The sequence below is a fragment of the Lagopus leucura genome, unplaced genomic scaffold (assembly GCF_019238085.1).
Source record: "Lagopus leucura isolate 7727_CA_CO unplaced genomic scaffold, USGS_WTPT01 Super-Scaffold_100004, whole genome shotgun sequence".
In the NCBI taxonomy this organism is placed as follows: Eukaryota; Metazoa; Chordata; class Aves; order Galliformes; family Phasianidae; genus Lagopus; species Lagopus leucura.
Window position 1 is genome coordinate 12,634,070 of NW_024962264.1, and position 27,046 is coordinate 12,661,115.

Here is a 27,046-nt window from a genome sequence, read left to right on the forward strand (position 1 = left end):
AAAAATTATAGTAAAAATGTTTTTTTTTTTTTTTTTTTTTTAACCAAATATGTTGGAATACATATGGTATAAATATTTTACTAAGCAGAAGTTTGGAGAGAATCAGTCTCAAACACATCTTTCAACTCAAAGCCAGCAGATGGTGCTACAGGATTCTTGCTTTACATACAATGTTGTGTTACTCTGTCCATCCATTTTTGAGAAACAAAGAATATTTGTTATGCCTGCAGTTAAACAGTATTAAAATATTACTGAATTATTTACTGGCTTTTTATAAAGGAGGACACACACAGTAATGCAACGTATGCAAATCAAAACATAGATGAGCATAGAGGCTGTTTTTAATTGAGTGCCATACTACCGTAGAGCAACTCTCCTTTCTTAGCAGACTGACCGCAGTGAATGGCATTGACAGACTTCCTAGTCACAGAAATTTCAAGAACATTTCAATGTTTGGAGGCTCTGCACATTTTTAGCCATTATAGTAAACCATTCAATGGAAATTAACAATATTAATAGCAGAATTTCTAACTAACACAATTACAGATTTAAGGACATAACAACATGCAGAAAAGAGAATACTGACAAGTATAACCTTTTTAACTATTTTTTTTTTTTTAAGAACAAATTCTTGTGTAAACAACTTCCAAAATGGTTTTGTTTGAGAAATAATCATTATATTCTAAACAATTATTTGTCCTATAAACATTTAAAATGTAGAATGTTGTCTACAGTATTAGGATGTGTTTTGAAACAGAAAACAAAGGTCCAAATCATAGAGAAACTTGGGAACAAAGATGTAGGCAAATTCAGGATGAGAATAAAGATGAGGAAGGAGGCAAAGAGAATTTTTCTTACCTGGTTAACATCAGGCATATAATCTACTTGAAACGTGTGTGACTATTCACTGCATAGAAAGGCAAGCACGTATGTAAACCTTCACATAATCAGTTTACATGATTATTGTGTCTGCATACACAGAAAATATTACCCATGACACTATTTTTGTACCAACCAATGCAGAAATATCCATCAGGACATATTTTCAAAGTTTAAATCGCTTGCATTACTGGCGCAAATAATTAATTATCAAGACTTCATTTATAAAAAGTTTGCATTTTCCAACTGAGAAGTGTGTATAGCAGTTCATAAAAACAGACTTATTTGAATTTGCTATACTCAATATAATTTCTACTAATGAATTCTTTAATCACCAGACCATGGCTCTCATTTAATAATCATGCCAATTGAAAAACAGTCTTTCAGAAATTCAAATGCAGATTTAGGAATTGTAGCTATCTAAAAACAATGCAGCTTCTAGCAGAAGTAGAATAGACTGCTATTTGACAAGACAAGAAACTAGTGATTGAACATTGAGTCTTCTGGGAGATTTCAGATTTTGTAAATTGAAAAGATTATGTATTTTACATATTTTAAGAATATACATGTTAATAATTGTTCAATTAATCTTCTCAATTAAATCTCAGTTAAATCCTGCAATTCTCCAAGTATGAAAACACATGCTTACATTCCCATATGTGCTCTGCTACACAGCTACTCTACTAAAAGCACTTAATTTCTCTAAAACAATTCAGAAAACCTGAATAGAAAACCTTGTAAAAAATATAAAACTATGCAATGAAAGCACCACCGCCACTCTTACAATGCAAATGTGATACACACAGAGAGTAACATTTTCCAACTTTATGAGCTAAAATAAAAGAGGTAATATAATTTGTTTTATTCACATATGTGTGGGAGATCAATGCAATAACTCAAAAGAGATTGCATTAGTATTAGTGGTAGTAATACAGTTATACACTGACTCTGTATTTCACTAGTACTGGATACTCTTATTGGTTAAGTATTGGTTTCATTAAGCAAACAAAATTTCACAATTAAATCCTTTCCTTTTTCAAAAAAGAAAAATTGAAAATAATTAAGATCAAATCTGCATAATTTTTTTTAAGTAGCAGAACAGTCTCATCATAATCTATGAATTTAATGCAAAGACAGCAGAATAGCACTTCATCTTTACCTCGACTATGGAAGTGCCTACTTTCTTATAAGCATAAACAAAATGTAAATGATTAAATTAACCATTGTATACCTCTCCTTCCAGAAAGTACAGCTAAATAAGAGAACTACAACGAAAACAAAACAAATTAAGCAACAAAATAATTTAAAGATAGACTGAAATTCACTATTCTGACTACTTCTACCTAGCAGGCAGAGGTGAGAAATCATTAAGAAAGAACGGAGGAAATGGATGTAAGAAAGTACTTCAGATGACTTACAAGATACAATTATAATCAACATAGAAAAAGAAATAAAAAACTCAACAACGAAAGGAACTAATATGAAAGTTAAGATAACAGAATGCTCAAGATGCTTTATAAAAAGCAAGAAAAACAAGGACAAACGAAAGCTTCTTGAAGTATTTGGGGAAGAAAGGTTTCAACATACATAGGCCAACGTTTTTTAGGATCTCATGGGAAGTTAGTCTACAGGAAAAAAAAAAAAGGTAAATAAATACCAGCAAAAACTACTGCAATGCAAAAGAGTGATAAGATAGACATCAAGACACCAGCACCAGCTGGCACAGCTGAAAGTTCTTCAGTGACTGCAAATACAGGAAAAAAGTCAGGCAGAAAGATTAAAATAGGTGAGACTTTTTTTTTGTATCATTTTAGGCAATGATGTACGAACAAGGAAGGACAAAAACAGGCAAGGATGGAAGAGATGCAACTAGCAAAGAAATAGGGAGCAGCAATCATTCTGTAATCATAAGAATACGTTAACAATTTCACGTGAAGTTGATCTGCTATTCAGTGAACAGCAAGCAGTATCAATGCCAGGCATTCTGAACTATTTTAAGTAAAATCTTTAATAGCAAGACAAGCTGCAGTCAGGCAACAAGTGGAAGTAAAAGCAGCAATGAGAGCTATTGTCTCAAATAGAGAACACCTAAATAAGGTAAATGTTTGCAACTCAGTTGGCCTGGTAATTGTGATATGGAAACACTCTGAAAATGAAACTAAATAATTCCAATTATAACTGGCGTTTTACAGAGACTAGATAAGGTTCTGCAAAGCTAAGAAAAAAAATCTTTAAGAATTAGGAAAAAGAAGAACTGAGAAATTAGAAAGTTGCCCACTCAACTCCAATAAACAGAAAAATGCTAGCAGAATATTTGTACACAGTTTCCTCAAAGCAAACAAATGGAGTAACACTGATTTGGATTTGTCATGAACAAATCATGTCAAAGCAATTTTTTTTTCCTGCACTGGCAAAGAAATAAGACATCTGGTCAGGAAAATGCCACATAACATGACTTCAGTAATGACACCAGGAGTTTCACACTACCAATTTCATATAGAAAACAGCAGAATAGGTTGGAAGGTGGTAATAAGGGTCAGATAAAAGACCAGTTGGAATGCTGTATTCCAAAAGCTCTTCATAGCCAAAACAGAAAATGCATCATGGACATTCCTGAATTGTGTAATGTCTAACATTTTCTTCAATGACCAATTTGACAGAATAAGATTGCCAATTACATTTGTAGACATGAGTTGCAGCAAGTCTGTTTGGGGGGCAGAATTAGCATTCAAACAGAGTATTCAAACTGGAGAAATCTAAAAATGGATATCATTCAGGAAATTTAAAGATAAGGTTTCACAGTCAAACTGCACAGAGGAGGAGAAATAACTGATTATTAGGGATTTTTCAGAATAAAATGAAATTTGTATTGGCTTAAACACTTAAAGTATGTGTGTCCAACTGGCCAGTTTCATGTTTCACTTGCCTTCTTTTTCTGATATATTTTAATAAAAAACGTAAATTAAAAAACACTTATTACTTACACACATTAACTATATTATATATTGTATGTATGGCCCAAACAATTCCTCCTCACTCAGTGCTGACCAGGCAAGCCAAAAGGTTGGATAGCAATGACTTCAAGTATTGACACTGTCATGCTGTTTTCAGAGAAGATATCCCTTGAGGAGGAGAAGTAGGTCCTCTGTAAAACTGGTTGTTTTATACTGATTACTAGAAAAGCTTCAACTGCAATGCTGAGTCTGTGTTGAGGAAGACAACTTTAGAGGGAGAAACAAACATAAGTCTGAGGTCTAGAAAAACGTGGTTTATGTTAAAAACAAAACAAAACAAAACAAAAAAACAACGAAAGAATTGGGTTATTAACACTGAAAGAGGGTCACAGAAATCCAAATAAGTGAAAGTTGTTTTACAGACAAAAGAAAGAATATGTTTCCTACACATAACAAAGAACAGAAACATAAGAAGTGTTAGAATTAAAACAAATAAACAAACAAAAAACACTAGACTGTAGAGCCCCACATATATCAGTCTGTTTTTAATAGCAGGTTGGACAAACATCAGTCAAGAATGGTATTGGTGTAGTTAAGACTTCTTTGAAAAAAGGGAATAGATCAGGTGACAAAAGTTCCTGCCAAGCCTCTTCCTAAGCATCTGTCATTACAAAGTACAATGCAATCTCTCAGCCTAGGAGATACCTAAACACCAATGGTTGCTGCTTGAGCTTCAAAGTGAGAGTAAGATCTGAAAGTGATGCGGACCATTTATATGCAAATTACTTCTCTCATCTGTTTCCCCGAGCTATCTCATCTAGTTCCTCCCTCCTACTCCCACTTCTCACCTCCCCTCCCTTCCCACTGCTCTCTACTGGCCAAGTTGCTCCCTTGTTCAAGAACACCGCCCAGCCCGAGCAGCCTCTGCACGAAGTACATACCCTGTTCAGGAACTCTGAGTCCCGAGGCAGTATGCCACATCTTTATGTGGTACTTTGCTATTAGATTAGAGTCTTTCAATATGCAAAAACCAGCCTTCTGATGGAGATCACAAATGGGCTTCAAGGTGTACGAAGTGGAAAGTTGCATCCTCTTGCTCCTTCCTCCCACCACCTCCCAAAGCTAGCCACATGACAAGCAAAGAAATATAAAAGCCCCTTATGCTATCAGAAATGACTTTACATCTCCACAGTAAATTATGCTAATTAATGTGAATTCAACATGGCTCTGAGCTTTTCTAAGGGATACAACTATTTCAAATCCTTTGTTCTTAATTATTTCTAGGCTTGGTCAGAAATTGTGCACAGAAACATTGCCTGTACACCAAACTGAAGTACTGCCACATTTCCATGTTTTCCAAAACAATTTATTTACAAAGAATAAACTCTACATTTGATCAAAGAGCTTGGTGGAATATTTTTTGAATTTCAGGTTTTAATTTGAGAAGAAGGAAAAAAACGACTTAACCTAAATGTAATCAAGCTGTTTGGTAAAGAATAAAAATTGTCTTCAACAGATGTATCCCATGCAGGATTTTGTACCTTTGAGATTTAAATTAATCAAATTTGGTTCACACTGATCAATGCATTTGAGATTCATATAAAGTATGTAGACAGTGTGACTGCACAGGTACCATTTCCATAAAAAGTCAATATGAAAGTTAAAAATTGAAGAATACAAACAATTAATATTTTGCTAACATATTTCTTTTGTTAAATCAAAAATGTAAAGAATTTTTCCATTCAGTCCAGTTGGCCAGAAGTATTGTCCTTGATAAATACTATAAAACAAAACACTTACTTATCACATATGCCATAGCCCACCTGGCTTGTCAGCTTGAGTTAAGTACCATTCTAAAACATAAATACGCGCAGCCAGAGATCAAGAGCACAATGCTTCCTGAAGTAAAGAAACCAGATAAAGGAACTGAAATAAAATGTAAGTGGTGAACTAGTAGGTGCACAACAAAATATTTACTGTAACTTGGCCGTATTTGTCTGCTGACTGATATACATCAGAGACACAAGGAGCTAGGAAAGAAGGAAAGAAATATTTCTGATTGAGATTATTTTTGCTAAAACTTCTCCAGCATCGTGACTTGGCTATGATCATGGATGATTCAACAACTGTGAAGTTATTTTTAAGATGGAAACTGGAGATAAATAAATAAAAAAAAAGAAAACTATCTAAAATGACAATGAATAAAATATACTCTGAGGTAAAAATAATAATAATAATCATAAGCTTCAAATACAAATGCCAACATCAGACAAGTTAAATATCTGGCATCCCACAAACAGATGGAAGTTACAGTTGCAGTAACAGGGCTCCAAATCTAACAAACCTGCTGGTGCTTTATATTTCTGACAAAAAAAAAAAAACAACAAAAGATTGAACAGAGACCCCTGTACAAAGCTCTTTCTGGGAAAAATTAAATCCATGAGATTATAATCTCTTTGAAGCAGAAACTGTCTTTCTCTATATACATTAGGCCAATGTATAATGCCATGAGATTCAAATTCATTACAAAGGCTTTTAGGCATGCTATATCAGACACAAAAAATAATAATAATGATAAATACTAGTCACACAAATAATTGCATTTCTCTTAAAGTATAAGGTAAGTAGGACTGCAAGTAAAGAGAATCAGTAGTAAAACTAGCATTAATGTTGAAAATTATGAAATTTTAATATCTCAGAAATCTTTGTCAGAGAAGATAGCCAATGAATCATATAAAAAAAATAAAGAACACTCTAATCAATACAAAATCTGAGTATTGTAATATATATATATCACAAAATATATATCACTATATACATACATTATATATATATATATATATATATATATATATCATATGTGATATGCTAAGGCCATAAAGGAGCACTCAAGGTCTTCTCATAAAACAGGCAAGCATCCAAAACTGCAGCACATATTCAACAAGAATAAATACTCAGGACAGGCCCAGAAATCTGCAAAGATAGACTGTTCTTGCTAGCTTTGAATACAGTGTAAGGACACAAACCTGGAGATGTTATCTGCTTCACATGAGTTTAGGACTTTCTCCTCAAAAAGACAGCTTATCCCTTTAGGATTTACAAGCTTACTTGACTAACCTATCAAGTTCTTAAATTCCTTTCATAGATTTCAGAGTTTTCAGGATTACAAGCTCTGCAGAAATAGTGCATTATAAAGCACTATTAAACGCAAGTTTGCATTTTCTTTAAATTGATAAGACTGCAAAATACATGTAAAATATTTGCAGTGAATTTGTTCCCCAACCAAAACCATATTTATTTTACAATGCTCATAACATTATGTTGGACCTGTCCAAAAGGTCCCATCCACTGAATCAGTGTTGGAAAGAAAATGCTGATAAGGCTGCTCACATTCTCCACCTGAAAATCCTGCAATGTTTGAATAGCCTTCAAATAACAATCAACATCTAGGAATTTTCAAATGAGATTCAGATATTGGTTCTGACACTGAACAGTTGAGTTTACTAGTTTGTGTTACTCCAAAATGGCTCATAGGATGCAATTGCAGTTGAACCTCTTTTTTTTTTTTCTTTCTAACACTTTACCAAACTGATTGTCTTGGAAGCTATTGAATACTCATACTTTGTAAGAAATTCTAAGTCAGTTGTAACTGCAGTATATTCCAGATATAACAAACCTTCTTGTTTTCCAGGTGTCCGTTTTATCTTTTGCAGAGAGCAGGCAAATACACAAGACCTAAGATTAAGCACATCACACCCTACCAAAGTTTAAATAAAAAACGTTTTTGCCTCCTTCTTTTAGATAAACATCCCACTCAGCCCATTTAACATATCATTCCAGTACCCTGGTCTAAATTAAAATGCAGTATCTGCATAACTCCATTGATGGCTAACAGTGAGAACCTGTACAGGTAAGATTACAGTTGCACACAATGCAGTCTGCATTATAGTGATATCTATTCTTTTTTGTTTTAAACAACTCAAACACTGGTCTTTCACGGAATCCCGAGTTTGAGAGAAAAAGATCTCAGATTGATCAAGAAATACAAGAAAACATTTCCATTCTCCAACTCCCAGAGCCACTCCTCCCCAGTTTAATAAGTGACAAGTAGAAGTACATGTTTGTAAAGTTCAGTACCGTGTAATTTAAAAATGAGTTCTCCTTGTGCTGGAAAACAGGCACTGTTTGTGCTCAATTACTTAAACTAGAATGGAGCATGAATACAAACAGGAAATGGCATATCTTGACATTAGAGTTTCCAAAAATTTTGTCAGACATTCAATCAACTAAAATTTAGACAACGTCATTGTGAAATGGGTTTTTCTTACCTCTTGGATTATCACCAACGATATTGGTTTTGCCATTCCAGTACCAGAGCAGCAATGTTGCATCACGAGACCCTGACAGAATGTAACAATTTCCTCCAATATACGACTCAGAACGAGCAAGACAGGTGACAACATCCCAGTGTCCAAATACTACTTGCATCAGTTTACCTGAAATAAATTAAATCAACTGTTTTAAACGTCCACTTTAATTTTTTACCAGTCACTAATTAAATACATTATAAAGTATTTCAGAAACACTGTCCTAATAAAAATAGGTTCAAAGAAAAACTATAGTAGAGACTCTTACTCCTTTTTATGAGTTGGTGGAAATACTTAAGAAGTGCACTAGTCTACAAGTTTGGAAAAAAAATCCATAAATATTATATTTTATTCAAAGGCTGACTAAGCCTTAGTAGGTTGGTTTTTTTAAATCATCAATATACTTACACTCACTCTACAGGATGTAAACATGGCACAGTTTGCTTTTAAAGCAAATTTAAAGGAAGCTTACTGAAGAAAAAAAAAAACAGCAGAAAATAACATGGAAATCTGATAATGATGTGGCAAACAGATTTCAAAACATATAGGATCCAGAATAAATAGACAGTATGAGAGCTGCCTACAAAATACAGCATGTCCAGCTTTTGAACATCTCTTTCAAAGAAAAAAAAAAGATGAATGTCAGTTAAAAAAAATTACACTTGTGTCATAGTTTCTCCATTAACATACACTTGCCAATTATTTGAACCAACATCTTTTGTTTTTAAGAATTTCTGGAATGTTAAAAAAAAAACCTTTGATTATAAACCTGGCAAAAAAAAAAAAAAAAACAAACAAACAAACAAACAAAAAAACCACTCCAAACACAAAATATTTCCATCCATCACACAGAACAAATTCTTGGAACTTTGACTGATACAAAAAAGTTTTAAGAAAAGCCCAGACAGTTAAAATGTGCGATTCAGCAGCGTATATAACATTAACATCACTATTACATCTAAAGTTAACTAATCCAAACAATACTTTCAGAAAAAAAAATGTAAATTTGGATACTAGCGTGGAGTGGATTTGTGAGTTGGAGAGCGAACACATGTAATTGTCTATCACAGGAGATCTCTGCCAGATCACCTTGAAAGAGGGAAAATGAACAGGTGGGGACAGTTCCTTCTTCAGCAATATGGCTGAAGGCAGTGGAAATCACTCGCCGGGGCTGGCTCGTCCAGAGCAGATAATTATAAATAAATAAAAATATTAGGGGTCCTGCTGGTTTCTGGATCTGCTAGCAGCATTTGTGATTCCATGAAATGAGAGTGTAAGTGCTGAAATCCCTCTCAAAGGATTTGCTGAAGCTTAGCAATTGCAGATCTTGCAGAGAAAGGACAAATGATACACACACACATGCTTCTTCTGAGCCTACTTGGCTTACTGTAGTAACCTGGGCTAGGACAAATTCTGCAACCAACAACATGATTAAAAAATTAATATGTAGCCTGGGATTCCTCAGCCCAAAAGATCGTGTACCCATTTGCACTTTGAACTTAATAAAGAATTTGAAAGAATAGAAGAAGTAATAAAGTGGTGGCTTTGGAAAAAACACATGAAATAAAATGACCTGTAAAGTGTTTTAAAAGAAAGAAACTGGTGGTATGACAAGCAGCAGCACAAATTAGTGGTGGGACTCAAATTAGTCATGTATTTATAACTTATTTTGGTGCATGAGTTAACAACAGTTTGCCAGTCATATAATGTGAGTAGTGGGAAGCAGTCATAGCTCTTCCTACACAATGTAAGGTCACTGTATTGATATAACTAATAACTACAAAACACTGAGTAACACAAATAATAACAAAACACTTAAGCAAGTGGTTCTGATGAAAGGACACAAATATACTAATAGCCTGATTTATAACAAAAGATCTAAAATTTAATTGCATTAAAGTGGAGAAAACCAGCAAAATCAAGAGAAAGTTATAAGTATCTTCTGAAATGGAGAATTACTTTGGGTACCTGGACAAAATGTAAGAATAAGGTGATGTAGCTTAACTGAAACTCATGCATGAGATTTAAAATGAAATGCTGGCAAAAATTATGAGTTAATTCTCCAAAACAAACTGTGATATGAAGTGCGACCCAAGGATCATTTTCGGACTGGAAGGGACAACACCCTGGAAGTTATACCTAATGTACAGATCTACCCTTATCTTTCAATAATTGAGTACGTCTTTATCTGTGTATACCAAGGCTTTCATTTGGACCACAGTAACATAACTCTCCAAGATGCTAACCAGTCAACAAATTACTGAACTTCAGAGCAGTGAGACACAGGCATAACCTCCTTTTGGCAAGAGACAAGAAAATCTTACAAAGTGTGTACTTCTACCTTGAAAATTCAAGTCAGCAATTACCTGGTTTAGATTTGAAAGTAATTTTGCTATATAACATATTTTTCAATTATACACCCTTAGGTATTCAAATATTTGAGGAGATTTATGCTTCTAGAACATAAGTTTATGTTATAAACATAACAGAGTTATAGATTTCTCTTCCAATTATACTCTATAGGTTCAATACTAGAAAACAAACATTTTTCAAGTCTATTTGACAGTTGTTCATGTCATTGCCCTTGTTAGGTTTACTTTGTTATCAGGGACTAAGGCTCAGTAAATTCCATCAAAATCATCTAAGTAAGAAATATATGTTTAGCTTTTCATATTATTAAAAAAAATAATTCATTAATCTCATATGAGTTCCACAACTTTCTTGTCTCTCTCCTTTAAAACAAGTTTTCCTCTCTATACAGTAAAATCAAACATAACCATATGTGCTCAGATATCCCTTTTTGAGAAAACAAAATTTTCCAGTGTTTTATTTGACAGGTACTCTACAAATAATTAAAAGAAAAATAAGACTCAAGTCTCTGTGCAACTGAATCTCAAAAGCTGTCTAGAAACCATTCCTGCTGCTGAAGAAATACTTTATTGTGCTTGTGCTGTGCTGAGAACCTATGGTTTATGCTGAAGGTATTTTCTGTTAAAACAAAAGCCCCAAAATCTATTAAGAAAGAGAACCTCTTTTTGTCTCAGAGCTACAACATAATTGAATTCAACACTTGTGATAACTTGCTATTATGCCTTATTGATTCTATCACCTTTTTCCTTTGCTGTTCTGCTGATTTCAGAGTAGCATTTTACCGCTATATTCTCATTTTAATTCCAAGCAAAATAAATTACAACTGAATTTATGATACTTAAGCTACAGCCAGAGTTGCTGTACAAACTGGAGACACAAACAATACAAATTTGCTGATACTTCTTTGACAATTTTATTTTGCTTGTAATCGTAATTATGATAGTATCAAAACACCCGATGTATCTGACTTATACACAGAAATCATAACAAAATAGTCAGAATCGTGGAATATCCTGAGTTGGAAGAAACCCACAAGGATCACTGAGTCCACATTTGGGCTCCACACAGGAACATCCAAAAATTCGAACCCTATGTTTGAGAGTGTTGTCAGACACTACTGAACTCCTGGCAGCTTGGGGCCGGGGCCACTTGGCTGGGAAGCCTGTTACAGTGCCCACAGTCTCTATTTATAGTTAATATTGATATAGGTGAAAACTCACAAAATAACACAGGTTTCTTTCACAGACACAAAATAAAATATATCCTCCAGCATTAGAAGAAAATAGCTATCCATGTAAATCAAAGAATATATACACTGACTGTTCATTATTGCTAGGTAAATTCTGTCAAGATCTTTAAATTCAGAGGTTTTATGTAAATTTATTTTCATCAATGAGAAAACTTAACTGAGTCTAATAAAATGTCTATATAATGAATTAAAGTCAGTCAACACAAAAGAAATGGAGCTTCTCACTTGAACTTAAGGATTTAAAACCACAAAAATGACAGATATGTTGTCCTGTTAAAATGTGCAATGAGAATTTCAGTAAAGACGTCCTCTTTTGCAAAACATCTTGTTTGCCAAATGTGAAAAACACTGCTAACTTATGTATTTAAAAAATTATGACAAACACATATGATATTCCTTATAGATTAATAACCTACTGGAAAGCTTGATGGCACACACATACATTAACTACATCGAGTCATTAATCCCAAAGAAATACCTTGCAGTGAGGTCACTATTTCTATTATAAGATAATGAAAGGGCGAAAATCAGACCTATTTTTTTTCTGGGGACTCCATGGCATTTAAATTCCTTCGGCTCTTACAACGAAAGATTCTTTTCTATTTAGCATGACACATGCGTGAATTCAAGTGTTTGGATACATGCCAGCTGACAGACTAATTTAACTGCTGCCATTCTTTTGATCAGTTTATGTTAAACAAAAGAATTCAGAGGTTCCAAATCAATTTTTTTAGTATATCATAGCTTTCAAAGGCTTTCATAAGCACTTATTTACCAGATTTCAAGACTTAATTTCTATTCTTGCGGTGGAAGGGTTTGTATTTATTCTACAATGCCTGCTTGTATATTATTTAAAAAGTTCTATGGTGCTCAAAGCCAAACAGGCTTAAATTCAAGGAAGTGCTCTAAGAAATTGATTGTTCTCATACATCAAGCTTCCGAAAACCTCATTAGAACCTTTTACTTGTCAAACTAGTGTAAGAGCAGGTATGACTTTCATCTAATCATTTGGAATTTGAAGTATAATGCTATGGCCAACCAAGAGTTCCTTATCGTGTTTGCCATCAATCCAAGAAAATGATGGTATACAATACACAGTAAAAGTAGGTAAGAAAAGATTTGAGAAATATTTATCAATAGAGGAATAAATGCATACTCTACTCTCTCCTCCCACCCCCCTCTCACTCTTTCCGTTCCTTCTTTACTTGAACAAGTAGCTTGATGATAAACAGAAAATCTTATAGCCTATTCCCGTATTTTAAAAATACATTACCTGAATCGGTAGAATAAACTCGGAAACTCTTGTCCCAGAAGCCACAAACCAAGATATAACGATTGTCAGAGGTGATCACAAAACACTGGGAATGTACCTGAATGCTTTGGTCTAAAAGGTCAGTGATTTGCCTTCTGTGCATACCTGTATTGCTGGCTGAACAGAAAGACACAAAAATCAAGAAATTTCAGCATCTGCATACAGAGAACAAAGGCACATTTTAGAACCTTTATGATCACAACTAAACTATTTCTTACTGCTACTACTTTTTGTGGCAGGGACATTTTCTTTCTATTTTTGTTATAAAATACTCATTACACTTCTGGGAACAATGACAATTCCTTGTAGTATATATTCCAGAATAGAAGAAATCCTTTTTTTAAGTAAAATGCACCTGACAAATATAAACGAAAGATTGATAAAATGAATGACATATAAAAATGCACTAAGATTTCTGTTCTAAAACTTCTCCTAGCAGAGAACAGAATTTAAAAATGAAGAGAAAAAAAAATGGAAACTAATGATAAAACAGAGAGATAGGTAGATGTATATATCACAAAGTGTAGAAAAATCATCAGACCGACCCAATGTGATTTGTTGTTTATTTTTCTATTACAGTGATATTTATTTATTTTAAGATCTATTTGATAGCAGGCTTTAAAGTAAAAAATATATTTCCTGCTCCAAACATATTATTTTTGAAATTGAAGTTATTTCAGGAAAGAGAGTTATAGCCCATTTTACTCATTATAAATTACAATTAATAATTTTTTTTTCAGAGAGAAGTGCTTACAAAATTTTGGGAAAATAATTTTACAATCTATATAAAATGGTTTAATTATACCCTTATTATTCTGGACTTAGTGATTACAGAATTTGTCTAGCAAAATGGCTGCATGGCAACAGCCTGTATCGACATACTGATTCCATGCAGATTCTACCGATGTGCATACTCAATTTAGAAATTAATTCTCACAGGTTGACAGAGCTGTCATTCCACCCCTATCTAGAGATGTTCATTTTTGCTGTTTGTTCAATGCTTTTATAATTACTTGAATCACTTATTTTTTTCTTAAACTTCCATCCTGAAATTGCTAGTTTAAAAAAAGAGCTCAGTTTGCACTCTAACAGAATTAAAGGAAAAAAGAAAAATCCTTTATTTTTGCTCCCGTGAACTGTCAGACAGCTTGCTTGTATTCTGATTTGAAGTTGCTTGGGCTTTTCCTTTTCTGATCACATTTAAGGTTCAATTAGCCATGCTACAGGCTCCGAAGTTATACTCCAAGTACACACTCCCCGAAGTATGGGTCTTTATGAAATAACTGACCAAACCCTATCCATGTTAATAGAAAAAATCAGCTCTATGTAAACTACTAAACCTCTATAAATAAAAAATCATGAATCGAATCTATTACACTGAGTCATTAAATAGAAGTGAGACATTCAGCCACCCCTTTCTAATAAAAGGAAAACATACGCAGATTTAACTAGCGATGGTGATCAAAAGATGCAATATCCTTGCAAAATGAATACTAGTATCTCAATGCTAAAACTGAGCGGGCCATATATTTCAACTTTAAAACTGCTCTGCAATTACACATTAATACCCTCAGCCTGAACAGCAGGTCTATGAAGAAAGGATTGATCTCCTTTAATGATAAAGCCCTGGCACCGTGGTTTTATTTTTCACAACACGGTGCAGTTAAGAACCCCACTGTTATTATGAAAATTTCCTCAGCAAAGGAGCTCCATCACATTACCAGTGCACCAATTCATCATAACGTGCCTCGCTCCTGCTCATCAACAAGTCTGAGTGATGAAAAGATCCAATATTATCCTGACAGTACTTCATGCACATTCTCAATCACACATTATTACAGCATCCATATTAATTTTCACTGACACGCGTCCTAGGCCTGTTCAAATTAGGCAAACCAACGAGGGGGAGTTGATGAAATACCAGCATAGCCACAGCTCATTGCATTCCAATTTGCATGCAAATGGTTTATCAGGAAAATTCCATTCCCAGCAACCAGCAAGTGAAAAACAACCGTAATCTACACTTCAGGGCCACCATACAGAGCTTAATGAATCGCAAAGAGAGAAGGAAGTGACAGACCTATGAGAGGATCGATTTCCACTGGCAGCTGGTAAGGCTGGTCTTGTACAGCACCTTGATGAGCTGCAATTCAGGAAAAAAGATTTTAAAATGCTGCATTTTTTTTTTAAATGGGGTGCCACAAACATTTTATACATCAAAGCAATGTCCCCTTCTTTTTTATTTAACCATCCAAGATTTTTCTGCACCATCTGAATTAAAAAATAAATAAGTAAACAAATAAATAAATAATCCAGGTGCTTTCACAGACTGCTTATTAAACATTTATTTTAGATTAGTGCTATTCTGAATGTATGCCATCAGCAGCAGCTCCGGTCCTGAGCCATAAGCTCTAGCAGATGCTTTACTGGCAACCTCTCCTGTCGCAACAAAACAAAATTAAGTGGTAAAGAGCACTGAAAACAAAATGTGACAACCATCTGCTGACTGTAGCAGATACTATTTTCCTCTTTACTTTTTAAAGCAGTGCTTTGAACAAGTGAAGCACAAAGGACATTTTTTTAAAGTCAGTTTATGATGCAGCCGGGGAAATCTCATTGTCATGCAGTATTTAAAGAATCATCTATCATCAAAAACTATTTATTTGCAAGTTTGCATAGAAGTTAATATATAATTCTGCAGACCCACATTTCATCTGAGAACCTGGCACACTGCTGAGATGTTTACCTCCTAAATTTTCCTTCAGATTTTTTTTTTTTCTTTTTAAGCCTTTTTTTCCACAGCTTCACTAAAATCAAACAGGCAACCTCCACCAAACAGCCCAAGACATTTTTGGAAGTGGAAGAAAACATAATGGCTGAATACTTACATATTGGCTGAGTACATATATGTACTCAGCCAATATATATATATATACATATATATACTTACATAATGGCTGAGTACTTACTACATCTATGAGTTTTCCACCTACCCCTCCATAGCTTAATATAAAAATCAGCGTGGATTGAATGGCTTCATAAGTAATTGGGAAGTCAAAACACTATTGTAATGAAACACTAATGCAGATCAAAAAAGGAAATCCACATGACAAAATAGATAGAGTGTCATTAGGTATCAGCAAAGCCACTAAACTCATACAAACGCAAGAATGAGATTATTAATTACATATCAGTGGTCACCTGGCAACTTAACTTTCTTATCATGATGTCTCATTAGTAAAGACAATAGTATGCCCACAGTAGGAGATAAGGAATTGCAATGACACCAGTCCTCTAAACCTAGTAAACTCCATTTTGGTATAAAATTTGAGGGCAACAATAGTGAAGGCTTATTTCAGATGTCCTTATCTAGATATCTTAAACATGGTATACCATTAATAGCTTGGAGGCTTGATCAGTATGGTGGCGGAGTAGGGAGGGGTGCAGTGTTTTTTTGGTTATATTGGGGGTTTTTGCTTGGTTACAATCTGAGTTTTTGTCTTTTACTGTCAATATTCTCCAGCACTTGGTAAAAGCAGGACAGATGAAAAATGTTTCTACATTAAAAAAACAGTGATGCTAAAGACTACTGCTCTCCCTTTCAAAGGAGAGGAGGGAAAAAATCAAAATCTAAAGGTTCTGTTTGACTCATAACAGTTGACTTCTACAACCAACAAGCAGTTGCTACTCTCATCAATTGTTTGTTTGCTCACAGATCGTCAGCCAACAGACTTGTGAGGAAATTAGCATCAACCTACCACTTTAGAACCTCTTCTCTTTGTGTGACTGCTGCACATCCTCAGACTCCTTTTTAGAAGCGTGAGTGTTATATGCCAAGGTCACACATTCAAGGTATGAGAGGATATTGTCATCCTCCTTTCAAACAAACGTAAAGAGCTTTGTAAATACTTTTTGCTCATAAGCTGTTATCCAGACAAGCCTCCTTTCCTTTCCCACCTTTGTTTTTAAGCATTTTTTGATTGACTGAAATAAGGCACTGATGTTTCTATTTTAACAAAGTTGAGAGGCAGTTTGTAAGAATTAGAAAGAAGGGTGGGAGTCATCTGGCTATTTTCAAAATGTAACCAAGGACTGCAGGAATTTCAGTGATTATAGCATTAATTTGGTACACATATCTTCTATTTAAGATACTTGAGTAGAAGGTCTTTTTTTCTTTTTTTTGAAAAGCCTCTAACCAGATTTACTTGCAAAGCACCAAAACAAAACTACATTTTATGGGTTTGGGCCTGAGACTGACATACTGGGGAAAGGAAGATGAGTCCTTCTGGGATTAGTGAAAATTACAACTGAAAACAGAATGGTTCAACATATTTTTGAAAGGACAATTAATTAAACCGGTTCCTATGGGAATTGATATAATGTTTTCCTCTCATACTAACAAATAGATAAGTACCTAATAACTTTGAGATGTTTGAGTTACAGAAGATACTGACTTCTCATACATTTTTTAACTTTTAATTCTCATTGTGTGACTTTAACATTAGGCTATTATGTTAATGATAAGCAAGAAAAAGGTAGCAAAAAACACTTCAGCCAAGTTCTCATGCTCTGAATTTTCTTTGACATGATATTGTGCAACTTTCCATCATCTGATTGAAAAAGAAACTGAAGAGGAATAGTGTGACTGCTTATTATGATCAAACAGGGGTATACTGTTTTTGTCTTCTTGCTTGTTGGCATGGAAAGAGTTTTGTTTTTTTTTCCCAAAACAGTTGGTTATTCCGTACTTTTTGTGTAATACACATCTCACTACACAAGAGTTCAGATGGCTTCTTCTTAGGAGAAACTAAATCCATATGAAGAGCATACTGTATCATACTGTATCAATGAATCGAAGTTAGATTTCACACTAAAAATTTCAAACAGCTCTGCAGATATTAAATGTACAGCTTGACATGCAGTGATTTCTCATGCTACTTACTTTAGTTTACTTACCAGGAAGGTTATGCCATTTATTTACAGCAAATAGCCTATTGGCAGTAACTGTGATCACAGCAGGATTGGTCAGACCAGGCTGGGTGTTGGCTGCTACATGAGTGACAGGGGAGTTGGATGGGAACTTTAGAACCATGATAACATCCTGTTGAGCTTGGTCTGTGAACATCAGCGGGCTCTGCAGGAGGAGATACTGTTGAGTGCACACAACAAGAACCCAAATACATGGGAAAACATGGGGTGGAGAAGAGAAGACAAGACAAGAAAAGGAAGACTGCATTAAAACTCAGAAGATCCAAAGCAGTTGCAATGAAAAGAAAATGCAAAAATAGCAGAGAAGCTTGTGGAAACAACCATTTTAGATACATTTTAGATGGAAATCCTTTATGCAATTATGCTGAGCTTTGCTGAACAAGTGTGTCTATATATAAAATTTGATGCAGATCCCTGAAGATTAAACTGAAAGTTTCCGATCACCTATCTCTGCCAAAGAAATTCTCCTTCATATCTGCAGAGATAGCAGGTCAAGGAAAGCAGGAGGGAACAAAAAAAAAATAAAAAAAATTCCTGCTTCCAGAGATTATCTCAAGTTGCATTAAGTTGGCAGGCTACAATTTTCTATAAGCCAGATGAGAACATAAAAGTACATTAAAATAAACAGATACACACATAGCCTAGATATATGTTCTGTGTATATTTCTGGTGTACAATCATAAGATTTATGAATGCAAAGCAGAAGACTTCAGTGCAAATGTGTTTCAAAGGACAAATGTAATTAAATGCAGTTGTAAAAAATATAAAGTGAACATGATTACAGACACTACCTTGCACTGTCTCTAGAAACACTAACGGAAGTGAATCCAGATTCATTTTCAACAGAATATTTTTAGGTTTCATTTCAAAATTCCACTGAGATACAGAAATGCAACCATCTTAGTCACCAGTAGCCATATTGCTTCAGTACTTGTGTTTTTCTAGTAACTGTGTTAGAACATCAAGGAAGTGTTCTTGGCTATTTTCCCCCTGCAATCTTTCCTTACATATATGTATATGTGACTATATACATCTAATGTATATTTATACAAAACTAATAAAAAAATTAAATACATTTGCATTTTTATTATCACTCCTTTTTAAAAAGTTATTAAGAGTACTTAGAAAAACATATTGCTCTCTGCATTCCTATTTACAGTCTTTGCATAAAGGTGTAAATAAAAGCAACTAATAAGCTACCCAGACACCCTTCTGAGCAAGTGGCTAAAAGCCAATCAATATTATGAGTTAATCCTCCCTGGATGCTCATTCAATTAAAGGTGTCAGTAATGCCTCATCTGATGTGGCCTCAATTAAATCCAGCTATCTGATGGTTGAAAACACAAGGGGATACAGCAACAGCAGCAAACCCAGACAAATAGGCAGCCTTCGTGTGAGTGCTAATTACTACACCTGGTGTATATTATGGCTTGTGCACTTAACGCAGCACGTGGTAGCTTTCAATTCAGTTGCATTCATGCATACATGCACACACACATGAAAACAGAAAACTCAGGAAAGAATATAGCCAGAAATTATCTAGAATTGTGACAGGGAAAATATCCTTACTGTATTTCAGCTCCAAGAATACTACTTTTTAAATGCCTAACATAGCTCTTGTAAAAAATCGCGTATTAATAAGCACAAAACCGATCAAAACAAGTCGAGAACTGAGGTGTTGTTTCTGTGTGCACCTCAGCCTGAAAAACCCAGCGGAGTTATAAACAGTTTACTTCACAGAATTTAATTTTTCCGCTACATATTAAATCTTCATTAATACAGCAGAATGAAAAATGTTATGATAAAACAATACGAACTGCTTCCTGGCATCAGATTTATTTATATAACATAACAACCAATCTTCCTGAAACCTCAACGACCAACTTTTTATCTTCCTCCTTTCTATGAAATAAGTTTCCATACATTAGGGCAAATGCCTAATGCACAGCACCATGACAGAGGGGCACATTTATGGTGTGTAGCCAAATCCTGAGGGCACATGGGCTCCCCAGCATCCCTTTTAACACGCTCTTCTGAAGGACAGCCTGCATACACCTCAAGTCACTGCAGTGGCCCTCTAGCTCTCACATGCCCTGGGAGGCCACGCAGGAGGTGCAACAGGCTAGCAGATTCACGCAGTCAGCTTTGTTCATCCAATACATAGGATCCCAGGGCAGAAGCCTGCCTACTACACAGCTGTCAAATGCTTATGCCTTTTGCATATTCACATGCTGTAGAAATGGTATTGGGAACAACGAGCTGAGCATGCCTTATGCACATCATATCAAGTTTGTATCTGAGAAAGACTAGTAGCTGAATTGGATAAGAAAGCTTACACTTCTTAGACTCTGTTGCAAGGTTTGTAAACTACTTTGGACATATTTCCAGTTATTGTGTGATTTTTCGAAAACCATCTGCACTTCTGATATGTTTTTAATCAAATAACCTTAGTCACCAGTGTACAACCATATTCTACAGAACATACATTAGAAAATCCCTTTTAAAAAATATTTCAGGATAATATATCCATCTTAGCAACACGGGAATGTAAATGTTTGAAAAACCTGTGAATTAGCAGACCATGTGCTCCACTTGTCACAGTATCGCTTAACATACTTAGTTCTGGATCTGTGACAACATAAATGCTATTTTAGTCCTAAGGACTGCACACAACATGGTATGGAAAGTAATCAGTAATAAAATAATAGTTTGTATAATAAAATTATATTAAACACAAGAAGAGGTAAAAGGGAAAGCATGTTAATGCTCACTGCCTGGATTTTATCACCCTAGCTTTACTGCAAAACACATTTAGTCACATTCTTTGCTATGTAAGTTTCAGCTCATGAATTCCTAGTAATCCTGATTTTAGGGGAAAACCTATGCCTGGGGGAAAAGACAAGGAAGTTCCACCTCCTAAATCCATGCTTCTCGGGGAATCTGCCAAAGATTAACTAAATTGTCTCCATGATGACTGGCTCTCACCTGTACAGGTATGGTATTAACAAAATAAACTGATGAAGTGTTCTTAGATTACACTGACAAAAGGGTCTATACTAGAAATCAATACAATCCTTCCAGCAATAAATAATAGTTAGACATTGCATACACTCACAGTCCTACAAACTCATAACTCATCTGCTCTTTTTAATAACACAGTTCCATAATCACATAAAAGAAAAGCTAAGTAGCAGGTACTGTAACTTAAAAATAGCACAAGAAGTGAACAAAATGGCAGGTCACAAAGAGTTAACATGGTACTTACCACCTGCATTGCAGAACTTCTTGGAGGATGTGGTTCTATGAGCAGTTGGGAAGGGGTCTGTCCAAAACTTCGTATTTGAGCTTCAACAGCCTGGAAAAGGCACAGGCAGGTTTGCATGTTAAGAGGTGCTAATTACAGGCAATAGAACCATAACTGTCACCTGAAAATGTCATTCCACACTTCTGGCTTGTTTCATGTCGAAAATCAACCCCGTGTGTTCATTGTGGGGCTAAGTGCTTGGCACTGGTACTAAGAATGAGGTAATCATTTTAGTACTGTGGATGCTATTTCCATGAGAAACTCTGCAAAACCTCATCCTGCTCAATGATATTAAACAGAAACCAGCTATTATAATCAGAAACCCTCTTTATTGGCTTCATTTTTCCTTTCTAACACTGGCTTATCCTGTTTGTATCATAACTCAGACACAAAAGTTCATTTTTTTTTTAAGTTCCTCCAAGTACAAGTGTTCTTTTTTTTACTTAAACTCCGTTGTCTAGTTTCACAGCACGAACTACACCAAGCTTTTTGCTAATTTTAATTTTTATTCAAATATAGCAAAAAAAAAAATTAGGATGTATAAAACCAACAGCAAGACTGTTAAATGCAACTGTATGAAAATGTAAAGATATAACACAGCATTCATTTAAAAAAAAAAAAAAAAGGCTCTATCTTCAGCACCTTGCTTTAGCACTTCATTCATTGGGTACTAATGAAAGTACCATCCCACGCCTTTTGGTTCTTAAAGAATTATTTCTGAATGCGTTAGCTGTGGGCTATCAGCTCAATTTCGGACTGACACTTTCTCTCCTTCATGGCGCTTTGAGTCCTATATTCACAAAAGTGTCTAATAGTGCTGAATACCTAAGGTGAGGCTCTAGCAAGCACTATTTTCAAAGTTCTGAAGTTCTGAAAATCAAAACCTTCAGTCAAATGTTTTAAATGCTGGAACACAAAACCACCAGCAGATCTTTAACACTCACAGCAATGTGCCTGGTCTTTGCTTCTGCAGTCCATTTTCGTGGTTCAACACTTGTGCTCATCTTAGTCTTACAAACAACTATTTTAGATAACACGGACTATTACTAGGACACATAGCAGTATCTCATTACAGAAATAATAACATCCAAACTAGAATGTACCCGAGGCCTTCAGATAACCAAAATAATCATATTTTGAGATAGGAAATTTGCCATCCAAAACAGCTGACTTTGCTGTATTTGGCAGGGTTTTTGAAATATCTGAATTCACCAGAATTCAAGCCTTGGAATTACTGTATGGTCATGCCTGCCAGCTCTGGGAAGCATCTTAACCTTCAAAGAAATGGTGAATAAGTAAGTTTATCAAAAACTGGATGTGTAATCTGACATACAAGTGCTTAGATTCAACGAGTACTTTTTGAAGAATAACAAAATCAGATATGTGAATTCTAAAGCTCAGTAAGCCCCATCAGAGTTCCTTTCCTAGAGATAAAAAATGCTACATTAAAATTAAAATACTGGGTTTTGTGACTCAAGATATCAAGGGAATCTTAAGAGCATAGAACCTGAGATCCCTTAAGACTTCAGACATGAACAAAGCTACATCTTAGCAGCTCTGCCATCTCTGTAAAAAGCTGTTAGTATTAAAACATTCAGTTTAAAAATATTTGCCTACATTTACTTGCAGATTGAATGGATGTTTTTACTAGAAAGTGAGAATTCTGTTTTGCAATGAGGGGTGGCACTAGAAGAACACAGGAGATGCAAAATGCTGTCAGTCCTGGATACAATCTATTAATTGCACAGTAAAACCTTTATGAGAAACGTACAGAATCTATGGGATCTACTACTTATTTCCTGGATATTACCCAAATTAAATAAAATACTTTTCAAAGCATCATTTGCATGCATATATTTTAGATGAAGCAGAAAATAGAATAGATAAAATGAGGAAATAATAAGCTTCAGATTTGTTAACTTCCTTTTACATGGATATATGATCAGTTTAGAAACCTCTATTCCCAAACAAGCATTTAAAAGGAGTCAGGATTTGGTGCTACTCTTGAAATTTGCTGTGTCCTTTAATTCCCGCTTATCTCTCTACCAACTACACTCTCTTATATAGTGCCAACATTAAAAAAAAAAAGGATAAATTAAGCACTGGAATATATCAATAAAGAGAAATTCAAATACATTCATCACAATACGAGCAATTATTGATACAAAACAAAAACCAGATGTTAAAGTATGCCATTTTCCACAGTCCAAACATCAAGGAACTCACAATCATCCTGTAAAATAAAGACCGTTAGAGACAAAGTTATTGTTCCACTTCTTACATACATGATGCTCATCACTATCATACTCATCATTATCATACTCTCAGAATAGCAGCACAGCTAGAAATCTCCCATCCAACCTCAGCTCTAGGATCTTAAAAAGAAATATAAAATGTGCTACTCAGACAGCAAATGAACAGCTATTGCCTATTTTCACACAACTCGTGTTCTGTCAGCTGAACTGCTAACCAGCAGGACAAAGTTTTTGCCAAAACCTCCATCAGAGGCCCCAAAATTCTCAGTTTTCAGTCTGTAATGGTCTGTTTTTATAGCTATGTTTATCCTCTAACTTGAGTTTATTATTTACAGTTCAGGCGCAAACAAGTCTTCTAGACTCACTGGTTCCATATGTTGCTTCCAAAAAATAAGAGAGCCTACATTTCTAGGAATACAGTAACTCACTGATATATCTTACTCCTTCAGCTAACTAAAATGGGAATATCTATGTTCAAATCACATCCTACCACAGGTAACAATGTTTGATATAACATCAAAACTGTACACAGACACACACTAGTATCTGTATGCTCCTTTTACTGTATATCTTCAGAGAAACCAAGTGAAATTTGAAAAACTTGAGCAAATATCAAGGCAACACTTGGGCAATTATGTCTAGACATAGCAGCAAGACTGCAGTGAAAAAAACCTTTTGCATTCCTTTTCATTCCTAATAAAAATGTGAAGATTCATTAGCTTCAATACTTCTTTGTTACTTGTCCATTATGTCCAAGACAACACACCAGCACCTCCATACAACCTCAAGGAAATGATGTTCCTTGTCCCAGATGATATTTGAATCCAGACATCAACATATTTCTGATGACATCTCAGTCAGAAGGATCACATACAGAAGACTGCAAGATGATACTCCTCCATCATCAGAAACGTCCTAGAATCACTCCCCATTTTCTCAGTTTACTTAACAAGAGAAATTTGGGGATTTTTAGCCACCAGATGTCACTCAGACTTTTGTTCAACCTGTCAAAGAAAATCAGCTACAAGCAGAGAATTCTGTCCACAGAGTGATAATTAATATCTCCTTTGCGACAGAGGAACAAAACTACTACATACCTGAGAACATACAGTAAAATGACAATCGGTCAAGAGGCCATCAACTCACTTTTTAACAAATTATAGCCCAGATTCTAATTTAATTTCCTTGAAAGATTTATTAATAGCATTAGTGAGTATCAGTAAGAGATGGCCAGACTCTTCTAGTGGCAGTGAAAGAGCATGTACTCTCACATTAAATACTGTATCACAGAAATAATTAGATTATTGTAGGCAAAAATATTTCAGAAATTTTCACAACTATTAAAGGCAGTGTGTCACTGAAAAGTAAAAACCTTGGTCTGAAAAGTATCCTTACTTCTACAAACCATTATCTCTGAAGCTATGCTGCATACCACAAAGTAAAAGATATTATCATTCAACATTTTGTTTCACTGCTTCTCAAATATCTCAGTAAAATAGCCTTCTTCCTGTTAATCCTCTACAAAAACAAAGCCATAATTGTTCCAGATGCTAGAACAAGAAGTAATAAAAAGAAACAAGCTAAATAACTCTTTACTATAATCCACACAGAATGCATATCTAACCACATACTAATAAGATTAATGTGGTATTTCAAATATTAATGAATTTCTTAGTATAGAAGAAGCAAACTTCACAAATATCTGATTACTACCATGATGTTCTCCTAATTAATCTCCTGAGTTATCTCCTCTTTTCTTGGGGAGCGAGAAGGAGAGCGGGAGAAGGAAGCAAATTAATAGAAAAAGAGTTAAAAAAAAGGAAAACTTGCCATAGCTATAATATAGTTTTTGGTCTCTGCTTAACAGAGATTGTTTCAGTCTCTGAACATAGCCTCTAATCTAACTGTGAAAGAAGTTAATTCAACAGTATGCAGTACCCACCAACTACGGCTGTAAATTTTTGGAGAAGGAGGGTGATGGGGAGGTTGAACATATGGATGCAGTTAAGGTAAAAACAGATGTTTGTTACTTTTCTTTGCAGCAACACTCAGAAACTAAGTCAAAATTGCTTTTTTTCATGTTTATGTCTGAAAGAACTATAAAATTAAATATGAGGGAGGGAGGGTGGAGGGGGAACTGCACTGAGTGTCACAGAGAAAGAATGAAATGGTCTCTAGTTTTGAACTCAAATGCTGAAATGAAGGCCTGTATGAAGGTAAGACATACACCATTTAACTCTAGATTTAAAGACCCTTAAAGAGAACTAGCTTAGAGTAGCTTTTATCATGCACGCTCAGACAAAGAACACCAAGCGTTCTTTCTTAAGTCTTAGAGCGCAACATACTCATGTTACACTGCAACCCACAGCTTGAACACCCAATTACAAGTTACACTCTAACTGTTACAAAGAGACTACCTGTATCCCTGTGCCTTTACATAGCTGAATGTGATCATTTCCAGTTACTTCTCTAATCAGTAGGTTTTAAATGCCAAATACTTGAAAGCTCAGATGAAAAAAAAATTCAAGCATAGCAAGAAATATTCTTTCAGCATGTGTGTTAAGGACACAAAAGGTTTTGGGTTTGTCTTCCATCTTTCTACCCATTATTTATGTCCAGAAAATAACAACCCTCACAAAAATAATTACTTTGGCTCTCTGCCGCTCCTACCTCACTCTTCAATATTCAAAAAGGTTTACACACACATGTTCCTCAGTGATTTCTATTGGCTCAAGCAACACACAATTACAATTGCTTGCCCTGCCTTTCCTTCCACCCAGATGTTGCTTTGCAGCACCAGAGAACACAGATCGTTTGACAGGTTTTCCCTCAGACGGTGAAGCGGAATGGCTTAGCGGCTAACTGACCAGCTCCTTCCCCTGGGAAGACAATTAAAATCAAGCCCTGATAATAAGCGATCACGAAACCTCATCTGACCAGACAGTCACTTGCGCTTCTGCAGTATGGTTCTGAGTTCAATTACTCACGGACTGCAGGACATATAATGCTAGCCAGACAACAAGCATGATTCACATCAATTAGATAAAATTCCTGAAAATAGGCTGAGGACTACAGAAGAGAAGCTCGTTGTAGTATCCTCTTCCCTTGTTTCATAACAACCCCCATTAGATCAAGATTGTGAAAAATGGACAAAATGCTTTTCTGAAGCCGGCAATGTACATGTTCAATGACTCTACACCTGCCCTGGGGACACTGCACTACACTTGACCCAGGGAAAAAATACAGCACTCAAATGTTCATAAATTTATCATAAATTCACACACTTGCTTTAACTTTTCAAAATACACGAGACCTAATTTCTTCATGCCAAAAAAAGAAAATCTTTCTTTTATTTTGATTTCACAAA

The 27,046-nt window shown here is 35.0% G+C and overlaps 1 protein-coding gene across 4 annotated transcripts in view; it reads right to left on the bottom strand.

Annotated features, from left to right (window-relative positions):
* LRBA (LPS responsive beige-like anchor protein) overlaps window positions 1-27,046 on the bottom strand; it is a 367,079-nt gene that overhangs the window by 19,228 nt on the left and 320,805 nt on the right. For 3 of the 4 annotated variants that reach the window (XM_042870631.1, XM_042870630.1, XM_042870633.1), the window contains 5 exons: window positions 21,386-21,475; window positions 18,088-18,280; window positions 15,212-15,274; window positions 13,093-13,248; window positions 8,162-8,329 (listed from right to left, as the gene is read on the bottom strand). In XM_042870631.1, coding sequence (XP_042726565.1) covers window positions 8,162-8,329; window positions 13,093-13,248; window positions 15,212-15,274; window positions 18,088-18,280; window positions 21,386-21,475 — 670 coding nt within the window. The remainder of the gene's footprint in view (window positions 1-8,161; window positions 8,330-13,092; window positions 13,249-15,211; window positions 15,275-18,087; window positions 18,281-21,385; window positions 21,476-27,046) is intronic. The other variant, XM_042870632.1, reaches the window with a different exon arrangement.